Raw genomic sequence first — 27,137 nt, 5'->3', positions numbered from 1 at the left:
CTTAATAGACAGGTACAAAAGTCCTTGTGACACGACTTACGTCTCTTTAATACAAATCGTACTAAAGAGGTGATAAATCAAAATAGAAGCTCTGTTCACTATGAGAGCCTCCGTTTAAGTCGAAATATGTGCAATGGATTGAGTACATGTAGTGATGCCGAATATCTCTTCAAGTGTTATTTTTTAATAATTTCTCCGTGTCGATCCGAGTACAGGGAGATGTTACCCTTCCGAAACTTCACCGTCTTCAAGGGAGATATCTTCAAACTTCTGGAATGAAAAAAATTCGACACCAACGTCCACAACAAATACATCAGTCACCGAAAGATGAATTCAACATTCAAAGAACTTAATGGTGTTTCGCAAGAGGGAGGCCTTAAAATAAATATGCATGAGGCGAAAACTTTGTCTGGTGCACTACCCTAATATCATTTGCATGTATAGTGCCTGCAACTTGAAATTGTTGACTTGTACGTATAAGTACGAGTTAAAAATTTGCAAGCTCACTGTCGCCCTGAAGGTCATGGAGAGGGCTATGTTTGGGATTTTCCTAGATAGAATCAGAGATGAAGAGATCTGTAAACGAACGGAAGTAACCGACAAAGCCCAGTCAATTGGCAACGGGCAGGCCATATAGCACAGAACAGGTGACCACTGGAGTTTTGAGGTTCCCTAGAGAAGGCACGAACCGGCAAGACCAGCGTAGAGAATCCACCTACAAGGTGAGCAACGAAATGGTTAAAGTCGTTGCAAGACGCTGGATGCAGACAGCTTTCTTCCGGTTATATTGGAAATTTATGGGAGAGGTCTATATCTTACAGTGGACATCCTATTGCTGAAATGATGACGATGATTCATAGTAATATACTAAAGTTTATTAGTCTTCTCTGACGCTTTGCTCATTCAGTAATTTTTTGGTATAAAAATGTTGATCCAAAAAATTATATTCTCTTTGAGTGGTCATACAAAAGCGCTCGCTTCGCTGTAAATCTTCTATAATTTGATGTGAATAGCAAAAATCACATGATAACCAGAAAATTAACTTACGATGTTACATTTAAAATGCCTCCTCAACTTTTATTAAGTTTGGGTGCAAATTGTGGATTGTACTTATTTTGTATTAGCCGGACAGATTTAATCCAAAAAAATGCACAAATGTGAGCCAAAGAGCCACCGAAACCGCTGTACCGCGCCTGAGGTATGCGCACAACGAGACGGGGGAGGTATCGGCCGATCCGCTCTATAATTCCATTGTCAACTTGCGGCGGCGCTGATGCTCTTTTCTGAGAAGTGATACAGCGATTTCAAAAGTACTATACCAACAACGAACTGAGAATATCTTTACATCGATCTGTTGATACGGAAATAACATGATGCTTTTATGTTTATAGTTCCTGTTTACCCTATCATTAAGCGTTTTTTAGGTTGATTTCTCATCTTGTCATCTTCTCGCACCGTAAATCCAATGATGGTAAGTATCACGGAAAATGTTAAGTTAAAAACAGAAAGAGACAGCAACTTTTGGCAAGCAAGGAGACGATTAAAAATGAGTAAATAACGTAAATTACTTCAACAATTTTTATAACTGTAGTCGGATATTTATACCTTAAGATTTGTTTACAGTTATCGGCGCTTATTGTCACTCTTTCACTCGTTCACAAAGGAACGGTTTATCAATTCTATCCGGCACGTAAAATATAGTGTTACATACCTCTTTCACGAACTTTTCTCTTTTGATATTCTTGGGTACTGTTATTAAATATGGTCCTGTGGTATGTGTCGTGACTGATAATAATTAAAAAATGGAGAAGTATCACAGGTCTTAAAAGAACAATCAGTTAATTTATTCTGAACAATATTTATACAATTTTATTGTATTTATTAAAATTATAACATGTATTATAATTTAAAATAAAAAACAAGAACAAAAAATATTTTTTATTAGCTGCGAAATAAAGGATTTAATATCGAGTTACATATCTTCTTACTATATTTTAATATTATCACTAAATCGTAGTTATATTTAATACGAATAATATAATTTAGACCAAATGATTTGAAGAGATTTAGTCATGTGGTGCGATAGAGACCACCACGTCTGCATCACACACCACGAATATAGGTAATGTACGCATGTATTCTTTAGTATTTTTATCGCTCAAAATATTAATAATATATATTCGCCGGACAGAGTTAATATAGCGCTCTTTCAGCCGCACTTTTGTAAGCAAGTGAAAGGGGCTGATAAATATCATTGACGTGTTTGGCCTTCAACAATAACAAAAAAATGAAGCGTACTCATTACGTATAGATGTGTGCAAATAACAATTTCTTTATTTTATGGCAATAGGGCATCTTACTCACATTTTATCTTACAAATTTAGTGTATTAAGTGTACATGTCACAGTAGTACATTAGTATTTGTCTGCAGTTTAAAAAAAATAACATTCTACACGTAAGCTTTAAATTACTTTTATTTATTCGTTAGTATTTAATGAAATAATAATTTTTGCAAGTATGTAGCTTATTGTTATTATGTTAATTACGTAATTAGTATAAGGATTGTTATATTGCCTCTGTTGGACAAAAGCACCAAGATTTTGTGTTTCAGAAGACGACGCACTTTAGAGTTTTTGACATTGTACATTACGGTTACTGCATCTTCTTCGTGTTTTTTTTTCTGAGACGATAATTTCATCTCAATACTAATTAAGACACAAAAACAAAGTACAGATTTAAATGAATTCTGCTTGATAATTTTTATTTTTAATTACGAGATTGAAGGTTTCCAGGTTCCAGTAATGGTTTGCACGTATGCAGCAATTAAATAACTCCGAGTCGCGGCTGCGGAACGCTGACACAACTGAACATAAAAAACTAAACTTCGGTAGTTCATACAATTTATCGTTTAGAAGACTTACATAAAAATTAGGAATTAAACATGGCTAAGTATGGCAAGTTTAACTCTTAACTTTGAAAATATCATTAGAAACTAAATTTATTTTATAATATATTAATATTATATCTCTATAGCATCTAAATCTTAAGAAAAATTTAAAACGCTTTTCTCCGTTTAAATTTTACGATAATGAAATTACATTCAAAAACTTTTTACATTATTAATATATATAATATTCACGGTATATTATTGCTTTATGTTATTATAACAATAAATAAAAGCTGATCATAATTAATAACGATAATAAACTATCACAGTTTATTGCCTCGATAGTGCGTAACTTAAGAAGTCTTTAAAGAAATCTTTATATTAAGAAGAGGCACGATATATCCAATGAAATTTGAGTCCACCGAAGGCGTAAATATCAAAACTCGATAAATAACTTATAGTTTTGCGTCTACGGGCCATATGTTATTCTTCTAGTCTTTCGACATTACCGCTAGCGCCCGATGTTGCCACAATAACGCTCGATTGGCTGACTTTATTTGCATAATTGTTGACCGTGTTATCTTTTTCTTCATCTTTATTTTTGTCGGTATCCTCGTCAGTTTTTTCTTCACTGGAACTATTATTTTCACCGTCTTCGATTTTAGCGGACGCTAGTTTATTTTTACTTTTATTCTTTTTAAATTCCTCTTCCATTTCTTTAAACTTCAATGTTAAGTACCTATAACATATACACGAAATAAAAATATAAGTGAATAAAATTGGGTCCAATAAAAAATAAATATTTTCCTCACTAAAACTCATTAAATGTATGGTACATTTATATATTTTGAGCGATGAAATTATTATAATTTGTTTATAAATATTATCATTTTCAATTTAATAAACGGTTTTTGATATTTTTTATTTTATTAACTTTTCTAAATCATATATAATACAAGCTAAGTATATATTGGGGTCTATTTAATTATTAATATTTTTTATTTGTTCGGGAGAAAACAAAATAAACATTAATGAGATATGATATGTTCGAAACAATAATTAGAAACTTAATAATCATTGAAATTTAGATTGTAAAAATACTTACTTGTCAACTAATGGGCCACTATAATCCTCTGGGAATTTAGGCGAATGTGGTAATATGTATTTGTATAAGCTTTCGTTAAGCACATAAAGCTGTGCGGTTGAAGAACATTTAACGTTGAACCACCAGTCACAAGTGAGAGCAGCTTGAGAGAATATAGTTCCGTTAGGACATAAGAATGATGCTTGGCCTCCATTTAAATCGCAGTAGTGCCATACCTGTAAATATAAATATATTCGACAAAACATAATTTATAAAATCTCTCATCGTTTTATATCTGTGTACCATTTTCTCTTTAATCGGCAAGATAGCACAAAGATATGTTGTGTTTTCAGAGGTAAAATAACCTCTGAAAGTTTTCCACAAATTTTTGAAAATTGGTCAAGTAGTAAAAGTAAGTATAAGTAATATTTATGTACCTGACATCTTGTCTCAGGATCAGCAAAAAAGCCCTTATATCTCTGAGTTTTACAATCGAATTTGGTATGAGGTATTATAGTTAAAATAGGATAGTCAACTCCCGGCCGACCTGGTGTACCACCTTCTTCATCTGATGTAATTGGAAGAGGAAATTGCTGACTGGTACTTGTACAATCTAAAAAATAGATGAACTTTGAAGTTTTAATTACTGCTTAAATCAAATTTTACATTATTAATTATAAATTTACAGATACTGACCATCTAAGTGTTGTGAAGGGTTTTCCACTTCAGCTAAGTAGACTTCTTCGTTCAAATCGGTGTCTTCGATGGCGGGAACCATTGTACTTTGTATTACAGGCTTTACTGTAGTAACTGTTGTTTTTGGAGCCTCAAATGGAGCTGGTGAACTGAGAACTGGGGGCTCTACTTCACTCTCTGGAAATCTTCCTTTCAAAGCATTTAAAGCCTGTAATAATATCCTTATCGAAGAACCAACATTTTCTTTTGTTATCAATTTGGGAATAGATTTGTTAATTTGCAAAGAGTTTAAAAGCTCCGCAAGGGTAATGGCATTTGCAGGTTTTGGCTGCGGTTTATATGAAGTGGGTTCGACGTTATAGTGCAAATACTGATTTTGATTATTATTATCCAAAACTTCTACACTTGGAATATGTAATTCTTGAGGTTTTTTATTATTATAATATCCTCCAGGAGAATCTACTAAAGTTGATGCATATGTTTCTTTATCATTTGTTTCTGGAGTCTGGCTTATGATAGGCCTAAACCCAGTCTCTATTACGGGCTTTGGTAGCACCGATACAGGATTTTGCTTTTCATAATAGACTTCAGATACAGTGGTAGGAGGTTTTTTGTAATTAACATGTTGAGGAGCTACTTGGTCATAGTGATGCTGTGGACGTGGTCTGGGCTTAATATAAATGGAATCAATTGGAGCTATAGACGGTGTGTTTTTAGAAATATACATTTGTTTATCAGGTAGATTTTTTATTGGTGGCGTCTGTTTATACGGCACAAGTTTATATTTTATTTCATCTTTCTCCGGGTAATAATATTGAACATCCTCTACGTCGTAAAAATTTGGAGATGGTTTTCTCAGAGATGTATACGATATAACGGGAACTTTGACTTCTTTCGGAATAAACTCTCTATAATCATTTTGTACCACGTGTTCTACGGGATTGTAATTTGTTGAAGCTTTTGGTATATTTTGCAGTAGCACTGGATAACCTTCTTTGTTGTAGAATAATTTTGAAGGATGTGCAGAAGCAATGTTGAAATGTGTTAATCGATTTCCCTGATATCTTGGTATACTGTGATGGCGATTTGTAGTATGTATGAATTTAGGATCTCGATAAGTTTGTTCCTCGACTGTACCTGCTTCCAATATTTGAGCCTTTTCTACTTCAACATTTTTTGTTTTGTACGCCTCCGTGGTTGATGGTACCAAATCATTGGCGTAATAAAAAGTCATATATGGAATTAATCTTCTATACCTTTCGTTTATTGCTAGTTTTGTTGAATTTATTTTTAGACTTTTGCTTTTATCTATATTTTTCTTAATTACGCTCTCTTCCGCTTTTAGTCTTGGTGAAACAAAATCTTTTTGTAAATCAATCATCGCCGCGCCCGCCATCTTTATCTCAGGACTGTTTCCATTCGGTGATATTGTGATTGGAGTCACTAAAATAGGAATAGCTGTAACAAAACAGTAAGTATTTTAGGAACATGTTTAATATAGCACCGTCCGAATAACAATGTCCGGGGTTTAATAAATTAACCTCTACTTCTTATCGGTTTTTTTTCTATGTCATACTCCGTTTACTTTCTTATTATGAACATAAAATAATCTTCCTCGTTTATTCCCCCACACAACCTGCTTATTAACCATACATAATTTTTTACCGGCTTTCAATTTACATTTTGAACGTTTAATAGACACATTTACAAGTGGGTGATTTATTAAATATATTATTTCAATGAAGGCAAATATAGTAGTGAATATATTCGAGACGAACTAAATCTTACAGCGAATGAATGTAGGTCAGCGATGGTGATAAAGCGATACATTAACCCAGAGGTTCTTTACCTTTTTCATGGAACACTTTCAAAATTCAGCAGGTTCCAGTGGACCCCTTCAGCTATATTTCTACCATATTAACAAAACTACAAAAAATATGAAGATTAGATCTAACTAGGAAATTTTGCGTTGCGGTTGCGTCTCAAACACGAACACTATAAGTTGCATTTCGTCCAAAGACCTCTGAACAAGCGTTGTGGATCGCGGCAGTGCTTTGCAAGTCTCGACACTTCGTACTGAATATAGTAGGTATATGTCAGTTTTAACAACCTGCCTCGCTGAGCCTCGCTGAGCTTTTTAAAATATTATCTGTCCCCATTGATAGGAGAAGTCAAGCCAATATTTTAGCTGTTAAATAACGAATACAGATAAATTTTCGTGGAGATTGACTTGTGAATCCCCTTTTTTCACCACACCAACGTAGACCCCGAGTTTCCCGTCGACCACTGGGAGTCCTCTTGAACCTCTTAGGTAAGTAATTCAATAACCAATCCAAGTAATGTTACTAAAAATCAGATGGTTTTGACTAAATAAATTATTTGTATATGTATAGTTACCAAATCCTTGAAATATAAAATCATTTTTGCATGCCTAAAGCATTAAGGCATTCGTTTCTAAAGAGTATTAGCAGACACATTATCCAATACGTCTCAGTTCAGCTGTCATCATTATTAGACATGGTTCATGGATATGCTTTACAAATTGGATCCGTAACTAAGTTTTGCGCACAAAGCCTTCCATATATTAAATCATGTAACGCACACTTTGAATGATCTACGTGGCTAGATCATTTAATGAAGTTGATCAATAAATTGATCGCAAAGGTTTGCGGTCGCGAATTACAACACCTTATTAATTTGATTATGCGTAATGCACTCTACTCTTACGGTGACGTTACCTGCATTTTATGATTCAATAATAAACTAAATTATTTAATTTCCTAAAGTCTGATATACTTGAAGAAAAGTAAAATATTTAGTTTCCGTGATAGGTATTTTCAGATTCTTAGAAATAGACAAAAAAATAGATTGCCATAGAGGTCAGTTAATTAATAAAATCATGAGACAAGAAAATCATGGATATTTTGAAATTAACGAAAATTACACAAGAGTATAAATTCAATTCTATATGTAAATTATTAAAAAAAGTTTATTTTTATCATTCTAGATACTGTGGTACACATTATATTAACATTAAGTAATTGTTATTCATTGGCCTATTTAAAGAATACTTTAAAACTCTGTGTAACTTCAATTTTAGCTAAAAGACATGTTTATTGTTAATGTCATAGAGTTGTACAGAAATTGATATTAAAACATTCATGTGACGTTACAAAGGCTTAATTTTGACCTTGTTATACAACAAATAGATAGACGTTTTCGATATCACAAAGTAGCCGCAAAGATTTAACGTTTGAAAATGAAAGTGAGTGTGATTTTTGTATTGTGAATGGCGGAATTAAGAGTCCGTTCGCCAAGGTCTAAGTGCTATAACTTTATTACTAAAATAATTCAATGATTTGTTACGTATTTGTAATAATTCATTGTCACTTTTTGTGTTCAAGGTTATCAGATTTTTTGCAGTGTCACTTTATATTAACTAAAAAGAAAAGGTTTATATATAGACACTAGCCAATAGTTTTAGCCTTAACACGAAAGGAAATTATTATACCGTAACCAACACATCCGGTAAGTATTTATTAATCTTATTAGCATTTGCTATATACGGCGTTGTGTTGTCAGATTAGATTCAATTAATTTTATTTTCATTTATCGAGTGATAAACGAGAACACAACTCACATAATTAAATTTCGATATGTGTATGACAGTCTACTACATGTATATGAGAACATCTATTAATTTAAGAAAAATGGTGATGTATACTAGGTTGATACCAGAAGTAGAAAATAGCTTGCTTTTCACTAGGTCTCAATTACTCTTTTGTAGGCAACTGTATAGGGTATTACCATACACTCCTGCGTAATGTCTCTAAATTATCTCGTAATAGATTTAAGAAGTACATAGAAGAAAAACTTGTAAAAAACCAATTATATAGTATAAAGAATTTTTAAGTTTAAGTTTGGGAATGAAATTTAACTACTGTGTTTTGAATATTGTAAAGTGACCACAAAAATAGGTTTTAGTTTGTTGAGGACTCTTCCCATATCAGAGCCGGTCATGAAATACACACGTATGCACTTTAAGTAACCCTTTGTGGGTTATAATATAAATAAATGAATAAGTCATAGACCGTGGTAAAAATGTACATGAATTTAATAAATAATTTATCTCCACTGCTTTTGTCTCTGAATAGTCCCAACGCAACGTAGATGAATTAAGCATTCTCCATTGCAAAATAATTCAGTTACGATTCAATAAAATCTAATAATCACCTTAAATTCCATTTGATACCTTATATGTCTGAAAAGATATATATGGACAATTCCACGACACCTGGTATTGCGGCAAAGCAAAGTAAACATTTCTCTAACGTGGTCATTAAGATACCATTACTTTTCACATTAATGTGCTAATGAAACATTCCCGTTTGTAAGTGTGATTAATACAAATGCGATGGTGCGTAAGTTTCAATTTAAATAAGATAAGGCATAAACTAGAGGACACAGAAACTAATAAGATGTTCAAAATTACATGTCGGTTTATGAAACTAACGCAAACAATGTATTCTAGTTCTAATTTACCTTTTTTAATATTAATCAAAAGTTTTAAATTTGTTTTCTTTCTTTTACTAGTGGACTTTTTATAAACAATTGATTAACGTTGTTGCTATCATAATATAACGTATCGTTCAAAATAACGTGTAATTCATTCATGTTTTGAAAGTATAGAGCTCAAATAAGTGCAGTGACATTCTAAAAAGAACGTAGGACTTTTATGAACTATGAGAACGAAAAGATTTTTATCTCTAAGTTTTATTAGTCACGATTAACGCGAAAGGTTAAAAACGTTAAGGTTTTAGATAAATTTGACGTACATTCACGTATTAACATTATACTAATATTTAAATTTTCTTTAATATAATTCATGGGCTAATACCTTGGATTGAAATTTAAAGATAAGTTCAATAAAATGCTCATTAAATGAATTTATTAATTTTAATCTATCAGGAATTAGCAGATCCGAAGACGAATGAAAATGACATAGCCCAGCGGATTGGCAGGGTGAAATGATACTAGGATCTATAGATTCTGGAGCAAAAATCACGACCCAGCAGGTATAGCGTCGGACTTCCACCCACAAGATAAATTGACGCGTCGGTCGTTAGAAGACGGTGGATGCAAGACGTTTAAACTGGTTTTATTGGAAATGGATTGCAGATGTCCAGCTGTGAACGTACATAATGTTAATGATTATGTGCTTATAATCCCTTATCAACATACACTACATATCTACGACTTACACCTAGATTTGACAGATATCCATAATTTACATAAAGCAGTCTAATTTTGATGCGTTCATTTAATCATTCATGAATAAAAATTATAATATTCAATGAGTAAAGTTAATTGAAGCATATTGCGATTGTATCGATACCAATTATAATTCAACAAACCTTGAGTATGAACATAAGTTCAAGGGTAATTCGTGGCAATTGAAAACCATTCTCTGCTGTTAAAAAGTTTATATTACGGAAATCCGCAAGTCTGACGTAGGTTACCAGATGATTAAACAGTCTAAATATACGTAGTAAAACACTATAGGTTATTTACGTCACATATATTATTTATGTATTAATACATAAATATACAGTGCATGGGTAGCCCAGCGGTTTAGAGGTTTGATAGTAGGTTGCAGGTTCGATTCCCGAGATGAAACTTACTAATTCAGACTTTGTGCATTAATTATTTAGTTTGCCTCTGCCCACAAACAAGTTTCTGTAGGATGGATAGCAGCGTCCCCTGCGTTCCATTAAAGCACCCTGCGACCGCAACCCGCCGACCAAGCGTGGAAATTGTGATATATTCCCCCATATTTGGGGAAAGCCTACGCTTTGCAGGGGGCTAAAATCAAGCAAGTAATACTATCGAAAATATCAAATGTTAATTTTAAAAAATCTTTATTCAACATATGACGGATTACATCTCATGTTGAAGTTAAGTTGTGTTTGCCACCTGTTGATGAAATGTCTCAGACCTGAGAAGAATAGGCGAAGGATACTCATCAAGTCTAATTTATTTTTTTAATTATGTAATATTACGTATTTAATAAATATTAAAAAGCCTGATGGCGAACACATAATTTTCAAGGTGTGCTATCTTCTATGAAGTCATTTTTTATGTAGTAACCCTTAGCACACAAATGTTCTTTATCAGCTTTTCAGTAATAGAATCTTTCTAGGATCCTTTGGTAAAAGCGTATACATTGCATATAGAAATTTTAGCTAACTTAATGAAATTGAGTCTTAGATACATGGGGGTCCTTTTACGCATATAAATTTAATTCTAAATAATGATATAATTTTAAAAATTAAAAAAATTCAAAGTAGCCGTTGAGTAATTGTCGTCACATTGTAAGCTAAATAATTATGATATATTAAATTACTTTAAACTATTTCGATTTTTACAGCTTACGCGGACAGTAAAATTATATATAACACATGAATGTGGAACACCATTAGATCGAATTGAACTTGTATTTGTTTATCTACGCAACACAACTTTCCAACGTTTTTTAAAGAACGCATAATGATGTAACATATTCATATTACAAAATGTAGTAATAATGTCATAGACAGCTATAATTAAATATATATAGAAGATAAACATAATGAGTACAAGAAACTGGAAGAACCTACTTTCTCTCACTGTGTGACAAAGTTTGTATAAGTTGTGTTCAAATATACTTATCAAATAAATCTGCGGATGTGAAATCGTAAGAAAGTTAAACTTTTTGCTATCGCCTCAACCAGGTTCCCGGTGAAGTTTATAAAAACGAGCTTTAGCATCCGCTTTTAACAACGTAGACGGAACTTCCTAACAACAAAAAGTTACGTCTCTTTCATTAAAGCATTCAGAGTCACAGAGACGTAACATTTTTATGACAGCTACAAAAAGCGCTATATATGTACCTATATAAACATCTTATTGGGACGTATTATTGAAACGATAACGTATTGGCAGACAAGGCTTCTGACGAAACAAAGGTTGTTTTCATTTATTACTTTATTATTTATTTACATTTATTATATAAGCGATCAAATGCCTTTTTTAAAATAAATAATTTAACCAAAAATTATAAAGTTTATTTAAAATTTATCACTATTTATAAACAGTCCAAATATAAATTCAATCTTTTTACAAATGAGTGCAGTATACGACTGGATAGCTAAGTGAAAGTTCTATCTTTTAAACATCTGTCCATCGTTGTGATAATATATTTTGAAGTCTTGGATTAATAGTTCAATTTTATTTATATCTTCGTTTTTTCGAATGAGATCATTAATAGACGTGAAGAATAAAAAGATGCTCAAGTCATCAGTACATATTTTTCAAAATAAATCAACGATGTAAATAAATTAATTACATATAAATACATTGAATCAACAAATGCTTCTATGTTGGCTTAAAAATATTCATTAAAACATTAAATTAAAAATCGATATTTTATATTATATTTACTATGATTTTTGTTGTACTTTATTCTTAGGAATCTAAAAACATCCACGCGGGATTCCGAGAAAGCCATCACGTAACGAAACAACCGATTAATATTTACAGCACATCTGGTATTCGCTGCATTTTCTTTTCCAGATTGACCAGAATTATTGCGATACTAATCCAAGCACGTGCTGCAAGATGATTTGCACATAATTTAATTATTGTTTTTATTCGTTAAGAATCTGAAACTTACTTTCCACCTCTAACCAATCACTCCATAGTGTTGGTGAATTGAATGAAAAGAACGGAACAATTACTACGGTTCCTGTAATAAAAAAAGATATTTTTTTTCTTTAAGTTAATATATATACTTCCTATAACATTCTTGCAAATATATTAACAGGCCTCTTTCGCAATAAGCCATTCTAATGAGTACCAAGGTAGTTTTAGGTTTTTGTCATCCAACACTAATGGGTTACTTTTTCCAGTTTAAAATCGTCACATATAATAGAAAGAGACCAAACATCTTGTATCGCCAAGTATCGAAAAAATATTTAATAATTTGTTTAAATTAATAACTTTCATAATTGTTAAAAATTCCCACGTCTTTCGTCGTTACTTTCAGAGGTGTTATCTCTAATTTCTTAAACGAATATTTCTTGCTTTGTTTAAAATAAGTATCTTATCTCATGAACAATGCTTGAAAGGTGTAATTTCTAATTACTTAATTATTTATTGCCTTATTATAATTTTTAGTTTACAGTTCCCACGACCAAAACTAAAAACGTGGCAGTGTTTAAATTTTTGTTCTATTAATTTTAAAATTCTGGATAGTATAACTTTGTAATATGCACGGTATATCACTAATCAATAAGTCAATTCTATTTTTATCTACTTTGTTTTTTTTAAGGTTATTTTACTGTATTTATTTTTAATTTAAAGTTAATGTTACTATTTGAAATACTCACTAGAAATAGAGACTAGTAATTATCTTATTGAATTCAGCGTAACTAAATTCGTGCAGGTCACGCTATTGTGTCGCATCACGTTCGCTGTAAAGTGGATTCATCCGAATTCATAGAAAGCGTATTATTATGGTGAAAGTAATACGATCGGACGACGCATTGACGCCCAAACGTATTACGCAACGCTCTGTGACACTGATTAGGAGAGTTTCGCCGGTGATGCAAATTTGGCGAATCCAATGATAACAGTATCCCTTTTGATTATATGTCCCTTTCAAGACGATACGTCTACGATTTCTCTTTGACAATTTTGTAGAAATTTCTGTTTTACTGTGTTGTGCAAACATAGGTAAAAGTTGAAAACGATGGTCGCATCTTAAGTTCGCAATTTTCTTGCATACAAAAAAGTTGATCGTTGTGCGATCAACTATAAAACCACATAGAAAATGTTGTGTTCACACAATTTGTAAAAATAAAATAAGTTATTGAGATTATCGTCTCGTTTTTAAGAGTAAAAAGAGCTAACACTCCACAAGAATTCGTCTTGCGTTGTTGTACTCCAAAAAAAGCTTTTATTAAAAAAAAACAATAAAGAATATAACACCAAAAATAACACAAGTAATCGATGAAGCGCATCTTCAAATTTATACACTTTTAAATATTTCTTTTACATCAACTACGATTCAATTAATATTGCATTATATGGAAAATAGTCATTAATTGTTTCATAAACACATCTTTAGATATATTGTACAACTTTTGTTGTTTCTAAAAATAATTTGCTTATAAAAAGTAAAGCGAGTAATTTTAAATCCTATTAGAAGTATTCTCGCAACTGGACATGTTCGCAACTTCCGAGACCAGTTCTTGTTCACAGCATACATAATGTTTATATCTATATTAATTGAACTTAAATTATAGCTGACTTGTGTGTCCAAATTCTCATCAAGAAACGGAAGTCTTTCTCTCAAAATGTTATTTTATGTGAGGAATGAATAAAATTTAGCACAAACTTAAATCGAGTTTATGCTACAATCTAGGTTCGCGTGCTCTTTGAGCTAGAGCGGAAGATGATTAAATACTCAAAATCTTTTCACACAGGGAGTATGAGAAAGAGGATCCGCATGAATGATATTTTGATACAAAGGCTTTTCTGATATTTCAGTTTTAATATTTATTTTAATATTATTAGTAATAACCTCGCTTATTCGCATTTTGTAGCGACATTTTTTTTTTGCTTTTTTTCCTCATCCTCAAATCATTTCAAAAATTATAGACTCTTTAAGATCTGATCCTTATTTAAATTCTCTTTTGACCATAGTTCTACTTAAATCTGAAAGGTCGTTGATTTTTCGCTGACAAGATTTCACTTAGTTTGTGTTGTGTGAGCATTGCTTTGATGACCGCTTTTGGCCTAACTGTACGGGTTAGGAATCGATTTTTCGCTCAATCTTTTGTTGATACTAATATATATCAAATTCATTTAATGCCAAACTTTAAAGAAGTCCTTTTGGTTGGCCCGTAACATCTAAGTTTGCATACACTCCGTTTTATAATATGGATGGTCTCATGTTTATCTATAAAATCGCATAACTATGGAAACTCTCCGTAGACAAAAACCGTAGATATTTTGACAAGTTATTATTATATATAATAAAATCACGAAATCCTAAAATATTTAAAATATGGTAATATAAAAAACTTTGAAGTAATTAAATATAAAGAAGTGTAATATAATTATATCTTCACCTAGAGATAACGATATTATTTTTCACGTTCTCCGCCGATATATAAGTAAGCAGGTATCTAGGTCAGGGATATATATCATTCTGTAATTCTTAATCGTATATTTTCCAAAAAATTGTTAGCAGATGCACAAATGACACTATATAAACACTTACTCTCTAGATAAGTTATTTAAAAATACTTTAAACGAAGATTAGAAAACGACAAACTTAGTGGCTTATAGTTTTTTCCTCCTTGCGTCGTTATATTTTATTTGAGGGTCATGACCTCTTCTCGCAAGGTTCTAACGTAAGATCTCACGCCATTGATCCCGATTGTTGGCCACCTGTACGGCGTTGTATAACGGAGTATTATGCGCCGTGCTAATCTGATCTGACCATCATATTGGGCTGCGTCCACTGACGTTTTCGCCCTCTACTTTGCCAGTGATCAGCAGCTTCTTTAGGTCCGTCTTCTTTCTGATAATATGAGCAAAGCACTCCACTGTTCGTTTAAGGAATGGTGGAGAGCCGTCTAGTGATTTTGAATTACTTGTGTATAGAGGCATTGGTTCTTCATTCGCCTTTCACCAGTTTCTTCCAAAAATACATCTCATTAACGTCTAAGCAATTCCTATCTACCCTACCTTTGGTGTGAATGTCTCAGCACCATAAGAGAAAATTGACAATAATTTCTATTCTTCTTTGTGTAATATAATTGAGACTTGGCGCTTTTGGAAATTCTGATACGTCTTGTTCGTCTGCCTCGTAAGAGTCTGTACTGGTGATTGTAGAGTCAATATAGACAAATTTTTCTACTATTTCACAACTAAACGCCCGTTCACGATAATGATTCCAGTTTTCCTCACTATTGTCCAAAGTGAAACCAATACAGATTTGCTTGTAGTTGAGAGACTCGCCATATCCCAGTCGTCGCAAGTCTGACGTTAAGAACTCTCCATATGCGTTGAACAGAAATGAAGACAAGATACAACTCCGGCTTACTCCTTTGCCAAAGCTAAATGATTTCCATGAAGTCTGATCAATTCTGAATACCTTGATGCTTAAACATAAAACAATTATTACTAACAGATGGTTAAGAACTGACTGGATAAAGCTTCCCACAAACTATTCCAATTGACGCAATCAAAAGCTTTGCAGAAGTATATTATTTTAATTGTTCCAAAATAGAAGTGTAATAGTGATAATAATTACAGTTTTAAGATTGCTTCATAGCCATTGTTGCGGAAAATGATGAAACTTAAGTATTATTTATCCAAATGCTTTTATCGTAGACATGTGTTACACTGTAATTAAAGAAGTTTTGGAATGAAACGTTTTGTTTGCAACGTTCTAATTTTAGTTTGCGGCATTTACACAAACGATATACTAGCAGCTCGCTAGAGTGTATTAAGTTAAGATAAGTATATTATTTGTAGGACATATGCTTTTAAAGCCTTCTAAACCTTTTAATTATAAAAACTAGCTCTCTTGGTCTTCTCGAAAAATGTAAAAAACTAAATTAAAAATTAACTTGCCAGCGAAATATTAATAAGTATAAAAGCTTGATAAATTAAAAAAAAATCACTGCCTAATCTGCAACTTAATTACAGTTTACGTGTTAGCGTATAGTGTGACATATGTAAAATCATGATGATATATTTAGATATCACGAAACTTGGAAATAATACTGATGTTAGTAAATTTTATTATTATACTAAAATTAATCTTAAGGTCGAATGTTCACTTACGAGGGTCAAACTGAAAGTTCTTAGAAAAACAAAAACCAAGCATTCTAGCAAGTTATTAGTTTTATTATAACTTTTCAAAATAGCGTCCATTTACATCAATACATCGCTGCATTCGATGGAACCATTGAGAAAAGCACCTTGCCCACTCGGCCTGAGGGGTCTCTTCGACGGCGTTTTGAAACGCAGCCACTGCTTCTTCGGCGTCCATAAAATGTTTTCCTCGAAGTTTTTCTTTTATTTTCGGGAATAAATAAAAATCGCAGGGTGCGAGGTCGGGGCTATACGGCGGGTGACCCAGTAATTCCACGTCTGAGGTCGCCAAATAGTCGATCGTTTGCCTGGCGGTGTGCGATGAGGCATTGTCGTGATGAAGGAGGATCCTGCTGCGAGGTCGTTTCTCTCGAACTTTTTCCAAGACAAATGGCAAACAGTTGTTAGTGTACCACTCTGCATTAACCGTTTTCTGATCCTCTAAGACAACTGTCGCGTAATGACCTGTCTTTCCGAAGAACGACGCCACCATCTTTTTTCCAACACTTCGACCTCTCTTCACTTTAGTTGGCAACTCTTCGGAAGGAAACACCCACTGAGCAGACTGTCTTTTGGTTTCCGGATCATAACAGTAAATCCAGCTTTCGTCACCCGTTAGTATGTCGAACACAGCATTTGAGTCACCTCCGTTAAATTTTTGGATCATTTCTCGGCACCAATCAACACGGCGGAGTTTTTGAGCCTCGGTCAAATTATGCGGTATCCAGCGGGCACAAAGCTTCCTGACCGCTAAATGTTCATGGAGGATTTTATGCACTTGACTCATACCTATGCCTAGACTTGTCCGAATCTGCTGATAGGTCACTCTTTTGTCAGTCTCTATCATACGCCGCACAACACTGATATTGTCTTCAGTCGTCGCTGTAGAAGGCCGTCCCTCACGCAAATCATCGGTGAGATTAGTTCGACCACGTTTGAATTCATTAAACCAGTTGTAAACTGTGGCACGAGATGGGGCTTCATCGTGAAAAGCCAATCGAAGTCTATCATAACTTTCTTGTTGACTTATATGACATCGAAAGTCATAAAAAATCATTGCACGAAAATTTTCTCGGCTTAAATTCATTCTGACGTGCACAGAGAATTTTCAATTTGCCGCCAAATCGTAAAACAAATGACAAATGAATGAAATGTATACTCAATATTATTGTTAAAGAGTTCTATTTTCAAAATTTAAACTTATTTTTTTAATATAATGCTTTTAAGTTGCCAGTTCTAAAAACTTTCAGTTTGGCCCTCGTATTTAATTTGACTTTTAAAGACGGTAAGAGTGGCTGACTTCATATCTCCACGACATCAGCAGACAGTAATATAAAGCGGGTGCGAATCCTTTGTGATTCTGTCCGTAAAAAAAAATTAAGTTTTTTGAGCCGTAGTAAAGCAGCACTAGTGCCCAAAGAGTGTTTGGCCTTGGCCAATCCTGGCCCGAAAATTGATAATTATATATTATCTTTAAAATACAGATTCATTGAAGAAATAGATAATTAACTGCTAATGTAATATAAACCGCAGCGCAAAGTTATATAATTTTTAAGGCATGTTGATACGTTCAAGATTTATCTTGCGATAGGACAACGTGCAAGGCGGACACCGGCGAGCGGTGAGCTGTCGTCAGGCCTGCTGGGCACTACTTTTGCAATGCCTGCATCTGGGTCAAATACGGCTGTCACTGTTTCAGAAATTCCCGTTCTCTGTTTATCTGATTAATTAAACAGTGAAACGATACCAATTTCGCAAAATTGACATTTCTAACAAATGTTCTTGGTTACTGAATTTCTAAATTACGTTGCAATTGAAAACAAAAATAATAATATAGTGGTGCTATTTGGTCTGGTTACATTATTATCATAGCCCGTATAAACTCACTGCAAGGCGTGGACCTTCTCAATGAGTGCCATGATCACAGGTCTTTCGCTGCTCGCATCCAGCGACCTCCGATCTTAACTATGCCGTCGGACATCCCAGTAGCGGCCTAACGCTTAATTAGCTATAAATCATTCCAATAAACTAACTGCTATACCATTAACTTTTCTATTAAATTACAGTAGAAGGGGCTTTCTCCGAAACTAATTTAAAGAAAATGTTGAAACATGGCAACTTAAATATCAAGGTGATATAAATTGGATCCTCCTTTATTACAAAACTGCAAACAGCGGTCACTTTACATAAATCCGTTCAGTTTAATCTACACAAGGCTATATGTAGACACACATACGCATAAACATAGACATAAAATAATATCGTGATTATTGTTAATAACACAGCAGTGAATAACACAAATTTATTAAAGATTTATTGATTATCATTAAACAGAAAATAATCTGACGCCAAAGAAAAAATAATAAGAACAGTGTTCATGATAACGGACATTTGGTAAATGAATCAACTAAATAAACAAAACTAAATAAATAGTAATTGCTTAACAATCCGCTTAGGTTCATCATATATCGTATTAAAAACAGGTTTCTTGCAGTCTAGAGTGATGTAAGTTTTTGTTTCTACTTATTACTTACATAAGGATTGTTATGAAATTGTAATGCAAGGTAATGTCAGTATTTATTAAACCACGAAGATCGAATTAAAATTCTGAATATAATGTACAATAATCGCTATTGGCCTGCTAATTGTGGAGAAAGGTAGCTAACACACACGCACATACAAATTGTGTAAGTTTTCGTTCCTACACCACTGAGAAAAGGTGCTAAGCTGTAATCGTAGCATTCTAGTTGAGACAACGGAAGATTGTTTAAACGAAACCTTCTTTCGCCAAAACACATATTAGTATTTTTAGGAAACGAGTTCTTATATTCATAGCAGGACTTATGGTTTTAAAGTCTGTATTTATCAGCTAAATTTCCCTGCAAATTCATAAGGAATATATATATATTTTTAACTGAAAGTGATACATTATCTTATTGGTGTATTCTCTTTATTGTCGTGAACGTGTCGATGAGCCATAGCTGTTTTAACTTTATTTGACCCCGGGGACTCTTTATTTTTGTAATAAACCTTTATGCGTTCCCAACATCTTAAAATTTGTCTCCTCTTTCTATAAAAATCTTTTGTTAAGGTTTATTAAAATTATTCTGATTTCAAACCTTAAATTTTTACATTTCGTTTCAGATCTCTACGCAATTAACTTAAACAATACGAAATAATATGCGAAGAATAACATGAACGATGAAAAATATTGCGAAAAAATGACCTATATGAATATCATCATCATTTTCATCATTTCAGCTGCTTTCCACTGCTGGACACTATATATATATGTATGTAAATATATACATATATATATATATATGTATATATATATATGTATATATATATACATATATACATATATATATATATACGAAGGCCTTTCACATAGATTTCCTATAGCACAGGTAAGAAGGAGACAAACTTAACAAGGTTGTCTGTCGATCTTGTGGGTGAACGTCCAACGTTGCGCTTGCTAATCCAATTGAAACTTTAATGTTACACAAAATAAAGCAATAATTGAATCAAATAAAAATAAATAAAATTTAAATTTGTAAGCATTAAGTTTTAATTTTAGAAACGATTTTAATCATGGTTTTTGTTTGTAAAGAAGAGTATGCGAATTTAAACTTAAAACGTCGAAGGCCCGTACGATTCAAGCAAATGAACCAAAACATTAAAAGGAACAGGTGTGCAAGATTATTATATTTTTTGTAGGGCCATGATGGGTAATGTAAAATCTACTTACGATTATGGAATATTTTTATATATACAGTTTCGAAAATAAAAGGTGCCGTTTGGCGATGAATTTGTAATAGATTAAACTGAAATGCCTAACAACGTTCGTGTACTTGAACATAAACGAATATTTTCAGACCTGATATGCGACTAGCCGGGATGTAACCGAAACCTAATCTTAACTTATAGGAAGTAAAAGAATGAACCAACAATAACACGCAACAACGAATAAAAGATTTAATATGCAGCGAGGCTTTTGTGTCCGACAGTTTTGAAAAAAGCCTGCGGAGGGAATGCATAGTTTGAATTTTGTTTCAATATTAATTTATTGTTTATTTAAATTACCAAACTGTTTTTATTTTAAAGTATTTTTTATTTTATTTTAATAAATGGATATTTATTCGTAAAGGAACAAAGGAAGAGTAAGTTTACTGACCGTCGTTGTCTTAGTTCGCAAGTATATTTTATAATTATTATACGAACTACAACTTACGACGTGAATGGATTTGTATGTAAATGCAATACATGCAAAGTACTACAAAGAGTGACATGCGTTAATGACGATACAAACCTGTTACATTAAAAGCAGCAACTAACCTTGTCTTTCTCTCTGTCTCTTACAAATTTTTATTGTATGTGTGATTAATTTGTAGACCATAGAGAAAAATTAAAACCTATTTTGTAAAGAATATTTCAAGACAAGTCATCATGGCTATCTTTGTCTTAGGCCTTTTGGCGGGCGGGAGGGCGTTTTTCGGATGGCATGATGATCATGGAAAGAATATTTTTTCTGCGTTTTTGTTCACAAATGCTTGTATTAAATCATATTAATAATAACTTATAACAATCGATAGAAACTGTTTGCGATAGCTAATTTTATTAATTTTTTAGAACAAGGTCGACCAAATTATCATTCCAATAACAGCATAAACATCGGTTGTGACTAATGTGGGAACAATTGCATAATGGGCGTCTTTACCGTCAACTACTTTATACAATGCAGCTTAATAATGAGTGAGTTGGGGTCATTTTTACACACGGTCCTTTGTACAAACGTGTGAAGGCATAAAGGTTCAATTGTAATCACTGTTTTATCAAAGTATATTTGCACATGTTTTTATATAAAATAGCCAAAAGGCTACAACGACTGAAATACTGTTTTATTGAACATTAATTTCAATGATTCAAATTTTTATGATCAACACTTTTAGTATTGTTACGGATAGTCATATTAAGTACCAAAAAAAGAAGTCAAAAATTATTATAGTAGGTCCTAGTAACTCGACTAAGGCAAATTTGGTGTACCAAAGCTTAAATTCGATACGAGACCTACATACCAACTTATGCAAATAAGCTATCTTGCAAGGATATAACGTTACTTTTACTTTGCAAGTCGGCAACGAGTCTCATGAACTCGATAATTACACGCAACTATAACTGCCAGGTAAACGTTACGCTCATCTCGGCATTTTCGTAGTAAAAATGTTCGCAGAACTCACTTTCATAGCTATGTGTCACAAATATATGAAGGTAATGGTTGAATATAATGAATTACGCTTTAAAATATTTTCCCAACTACTGTACTCTTTGAATTTACACACGTACTGATATACCTACCGATATCTATGTAATAATAAGAATTTTGCGAAATTCCATCCGCAAGAAGGGATGAGCGCGCGTTCACTAAGCAAACGAGAGCGACAGCTGGTCGTATGTTGATGAAAGAAATGGAATTTTTCTTAGATCGGAGATGAAGTGCTGTATTATGTCTAAGTTCATTGTAAAAAACATATTATTTGCTAAATTTAAAGCCAATTATAAACCTAAAAGTCAAATGCAAATGTAATGCCTCCTGCATGAATATTCTTTTTTATTGCTTTGAAAACCACATCAAGAATAACTCTATGGGGAATAGTACATATAGTAAAATCTATTTATAAAGCCTATTCTACAAGTATTGCCTATGTTTTCCTATAAACGCAACATAATGAATAAGAAGAGCAATATATCGGGACCATTGTTAAATATCAGTAGGAAATGTTTATTGTCAAAGACATTGATGGATGATGATGACATGATGTATTGAAACATTATGAATCAATACTGTTATATTTTGTTTACTGTATTTTAATAGAACCATACTCTACACTGCAACAGTGCATCCATTAGAAACTATGATAGTGCATAATCATTGAATAATCAACAAGTGAATTTACAAATAATTAATGTATTTTTTTATCAGATCGGAAAGTTTCGTGTCAGCCACTAACGCCCACTGTGGCGTTTAATAAATTAAAATTAATTGATAGAGTATATCTAATTAACGTAAAGTTTTTTTTTTCATTCACTGGATAAAAGTTTTAAACTTTGCTCTGATAGAAAATCAAACCTATGCCTATATTGTGATTAGTTTCAGGATTTTTGACCATAAAATATTTTTCAATCTTTCCAGGCTATACAGAGTGATTGGTTGATATATAACAAATAAGCAAAAGCGTTAAAGGAGCAGTCTCTCCTTATCCTCCTGTATTGCGCAATTATCAGTAAAAAACTTTTAAAGCTTTTACACCTATTTTCAATCATCCTATAATATACACGTAAAATAATCACTCTGAAATAGGTTACATTAATTTATTTTTTAATTGTAATGCGACAGGCAAATAATTGCTACATAGGCACGTGAGACAGATCGAACAATAACTAATTGTAATATGCAGTAATCCGTATTCTAAAAACCTTTTCCAAAATTTATAATTTCATTCTCTTAATTGTCCATCCATTAAAAATTTTTACAGCTATAATTAATTACCGTGTTTTCTAAGTATTGTTAGATTTTCCAATAGTCTAACAGTCATCAATTTATAACAGTTAATGAAGATTAGAAATATGTTTTTCTTTTATTAGGATTACGAGTTTTACCACTTGAACATAATTGAAACGAAATCACTTAATTGACTCACTATAGCTTCTGTGGTCACTTTTTAAAAAACAGAACATGTCCAATTTGATATACTTATTAGTATATCAAATGCCCTTATAGACTTTTCAAATATCCTAAAACATTTTTAACCAAATCCAAAACCAAGACCCAATTACCAAACTTAGACAGCTGTTCATGAGAGTTTACTTTACTACGTCTAATAGAACGTTCATTATAAATTAAAAATAGTATTGGCACATTTCGAAAGGCAAGTCTCGTCGCCATGCATCCTAAAAAAGTAACTTGACTCCGACTTAATTTATGTAAGTAATAATACTAAACTCTGTCTAGTTCAATCGGAGTCTTAGAGACAACCGGCAACGATATTTTTTTTAACGACCTAAACACAAATTAAATTGGAAAGAGATTTAAACGTTTTCGAATCAAATATTTATGGATTGATTTATAATAAATTATAATAATGACTGAATTATTATAAATATGAATTTACGATTTAATATTTTTCAAAATATTCTCTTAATAACCTGTGCCCTGTTATATCCTTTAAACCTAACGTGAGTTGCAGTGTTCTTAGGGGATTTATAACGCTTTTGAACGCAACCATCACTTCTTAGGCATTTTATAAATGATCTGCAGAGTTCTATTTTCAAAGTATCTCCTATGTTATTATAAAACTAAACAAAAACTTTCCATGTCACATCGCGTATTATATAAATATAATTCAAGTTTATTTTAAAAAAGAAAATGTGTGCTATGTTGTGTTGTTATTAATTTTCTTAATCAAACTGTTAATACAAAATTATTCCACTTGTGATATTTAAGTAAAAAGATAATAATAATAGATATACGTCGAAATTAATGAAACATCTTTTTAATATTTTTATTTCATTATTCTTATATGATAGATGTTTTAGTGGTTTTATTAAAAGTATCCTCAATCATTTTTTGTGTCATCAGAAGTAAGCCATCATCACTTTGCAGAATGACGGCAGGTTATTTAAAACACGAACGCAACACGGAAACGATCCGGCATGCGCAAGGTGATCTTTTTCTGCACGTCAAAACACAACTGTTGCACCACTTCGCGGCTGTTTGGCACACTAATTGAGAACTAATTGTAAACAGCTTTAGCATGAAAATATTAAAAAATTAATAACAATAAAAAAAACAAGTGATATTAACACTATAACTACATTTTTGTTAAGCAGTTAATTTTTGCCTTCGTTGAGATTATAAGATCAAGTAAAGTTTTTAAAATATAATCACTGACACCAAACCGACGGTCGACGTTAAGGTCGACAGGGTCGCACATGGTGAAGAGAAAGCGACACTTCCGTGAACATTACGTTAAGACTTTGTAATTCTGTGTCTATGTCATGAATTACTCGAAGCTGACATACAAAATGTATTTATGCAAAACCAATCTTCATTGATCGTTATTAAAGTTGGTATTTCGAATGAAAGCCTCCGCAGCAGTAGGTTAAGTTTCTTTAGTTGATTTATTTAATAAAGTATATTGTATTTTATAATTTATCGAAAAAAAATTACAATTCATCAATAAACTGCCATTTCTGTAGCTACAGTGGCGTTGATACGTAAGTAACGTGAAGTTTTATATTACTATCATAAAAAGAGTACGTCACCCGTCATACATGAGACGGGATCAACACGAATTGAAGACAATGTCTTTGCAATTTATATTCATGTGAAAGACACATTTTTATCACCGTGATTAATGGTGACGCTATTTAATACCCACAAAATGTGTGCGCCTACATGGAATTGAACACGCTACCTATTTCGTATGTACTTCTTGGCTTTGGTCACGAATTAAATATACACAACAACAATGTACGGTGTATTAAAATTTTTGTAGAACATTACCACAATACAAATGCCCTAAAACTTATGCATATTTTTTAAATTTTAGAACTTTATTTTCATTTTACGCTACGTTTTTATTATAGGGCAAATAGTTTTTTTTAAACCTTACAAAGGTGCTTAAAAATATTGGGTATAAAAGCCTTAAAAAGGTAAATATATAGCTTATTTGCTATCAATTAGTGTAAGGTACACCGTATCCAAAAAGCAATGGTATAAGAAATAATAAATAACGTAGTGCTTATGCGTCTTCCAAACTCGGATTAAATATCTGTCTCTGCAAACTTTTTACTGCCCATAGTTATTGAACTGTCGCATTCTAAGACAAAAAGATATTTCATAGTGATCACTTTATACTGGGTGTTTGAAAATAATGTAATGGCTTTAAATCATTTTGCTGACTAATGAGTTATATATTTACTAGGGGCTAAAAGTTTTAACCCTATAACAAATCGACATATACACTACATTTAAAAATTTAAAAAAGAATTTCCTTTATTGCGTTAACACGTAGGCAAGGATATTTATCATAAAAAATAACATGACTATTGATTTGACAAAATAAAGCCATTAGATGTAATAAGCTGATGTACACATTTTTAAGCGAACAAACGTTATTAAACTTATAGCTTTCGTGTTGATGTTTATTGCATTATGCGTAACAAAATTAACAATTGGTTACGCTGCAATCCGTGCTCACGTCGACACTACTATGCACATGATTACAGAGTGATTAAATTTTCTAATTCCGGATCAAACAAGTATTACATTAAATATTTACGCTTCATTGAAGTTCACGTAAAGACCGAGCTTCAATATGTGAGGCCGAGTAATAACGTCAATATTTATATACAGGCTAGGTCGGCGTACATATGAAGTTTAATGTACGGTAAATATCAATAATGTTAAGAAAATTAATAATTCAAAAGGAAAATTATTTTTAGAACAATTTAAATTATTTTCAAATGCCAGTTTTGTCCGGAATAGCCATTGCATTTTCATTATCATTGCTCTGATAACCTAAATAAATTGGTTCGTTATAAATAACTTAATTTATATTTTATTATATGGAAATAAATAAAAAATTATAATTTGTAAACCAACAAAACAAGTGACGAAAACTATGACTAACACGAGGACAAGTTCAAGTGTGAGATAGTTACTGTAACAGTAAATACAGATACCATCCTTGAACAGCTCAACCATATTTTATTAATCCTATAATGATGATATTGTCAGAAAATTTCGTAGATTGCAAACTGGGTCAATCTTGTAATAAATATTAGAAACATAAATATGTTAAAAAAATTAACAAACATTTTTTTATTATTCTGTATGTTAAACACCGTTGTTATCATAAATAATTTATTAACGGATGCATAAAAATTATTTACATATACAAGCCAAAGGAATTGAAAGTGTTAATGACGTTTTAAAATAAATTAATCAAAAGAAGTAAGTCCGAAATTATTTCAAACCTTGCGCTGACTTAACTATTAGCCCTGAAAATCGCCGAAAGTACTACATGTTACAAGAAATGTGACAGCCGAGGAAAATAGAAAACTAGCCCAAGGCAGAGTTAAGTCTTGGCCATATTTGACGAAGATACTACGAATGCATAAATTTTTATGTAAGTTAATTACATTAATATTAGGCAATACATCTTGGTTTTTGCCTAAAAATGTTGAAATATAATTAGTAACTTTATTTGGCCATATTTTATGATGCAATATATTTTTGATTATTATTGACACTGATTTTAAACGATTTAAGGTTGTATAGATAAAAAATTGTTCTGAATTTAAATAATAATTTTAACATAAATATCAAACAGTTTTTTTTTTTTGTAATTTAATAAGTATAAACTTACCACATAGTATTAGCATCCAGGGTAAAATTATGCGCTCCATATTTATCCAAATAAGTATCCATCCATAAAAAAAACAGGTTAAATATAATTTATGTTTACGTAAACACTA

At 32.1% G+C, this 27,137-nt stretch overlaps 1 protein-coding gene across 1 annotated transcript; it reads right to left on the bottom strand.

Moving 5' to 3' along the window:
* Window positions 1–1,954: 1,954 nt before the first annotated feature.
* On the bottom strand, window positions 1,955–27,137 carry LOC137924946 (uncharacterized). The gene is made up of 5 exons (XM_068768366.1): window positions 27,029–27,137; window positions 4,668–6,125; window positions 4,409–4,584; window positions 3,993–4,207; window positions 1,955–3,626 (listed from the first exon to the last, which is right to left on the bottom strand). Exons 1-5 carry the CDS (start codon window positions 27,066–27,068, stop codon window positions 3,371–3,373), a joined length of 2,145 nt encoding a protein of 714 aa, XP_068624467.1. The 5' UTR covers window positions 27,069–27,137; the 3' UTR covers window positions 1,955–3,370.

The sequence above is a fragment of the Battus philenor genome, unplaced genomic scaffold (assembly GCF_028537555.1).
Source record: "Battus philenor isolate CCGP_79_NKW_IND1 unplaced genomic scaffold, ilBatPhil1.0.hap1 SCAF_10, whole genome shotgun sequence".
In the NCBI taxonomy this organism is placed as follows: Eukaryota; Metazoa; Arthropoda; class Insecta; order Lepidoptera; family Papilionidae; genus Battus; species Battus philenor.
The sequence above is the reverse complement of the archived record's forward strand: the minus strand, read 5'-3'. Positions and strand labels throughout refer to the sequence as shown.

Bases quoted from the DNA above. Each gene is read 5' to 3' on its own strand.
- LOC137924946 (XM_068768366.1), bottom strand. From the start codon at position 27,068: ATGGAGCGCATAATTTTACCCTGGATGCTAATACTATGTG. The intron at 6,126-27,028 runs GTAAGTTTATAC...GTTTTGTTACAG, and splicing joins CTGGATGCTAATACTATGTG to CTATTCCTATTTTAGTGACT. The intron at 4,208-4,408 runs GTACATAAATAT...TTATATTTACAG, and splicing joins ATCCTGAGACAAGATGTCAG to GTATGGCACTACTGCGATTT.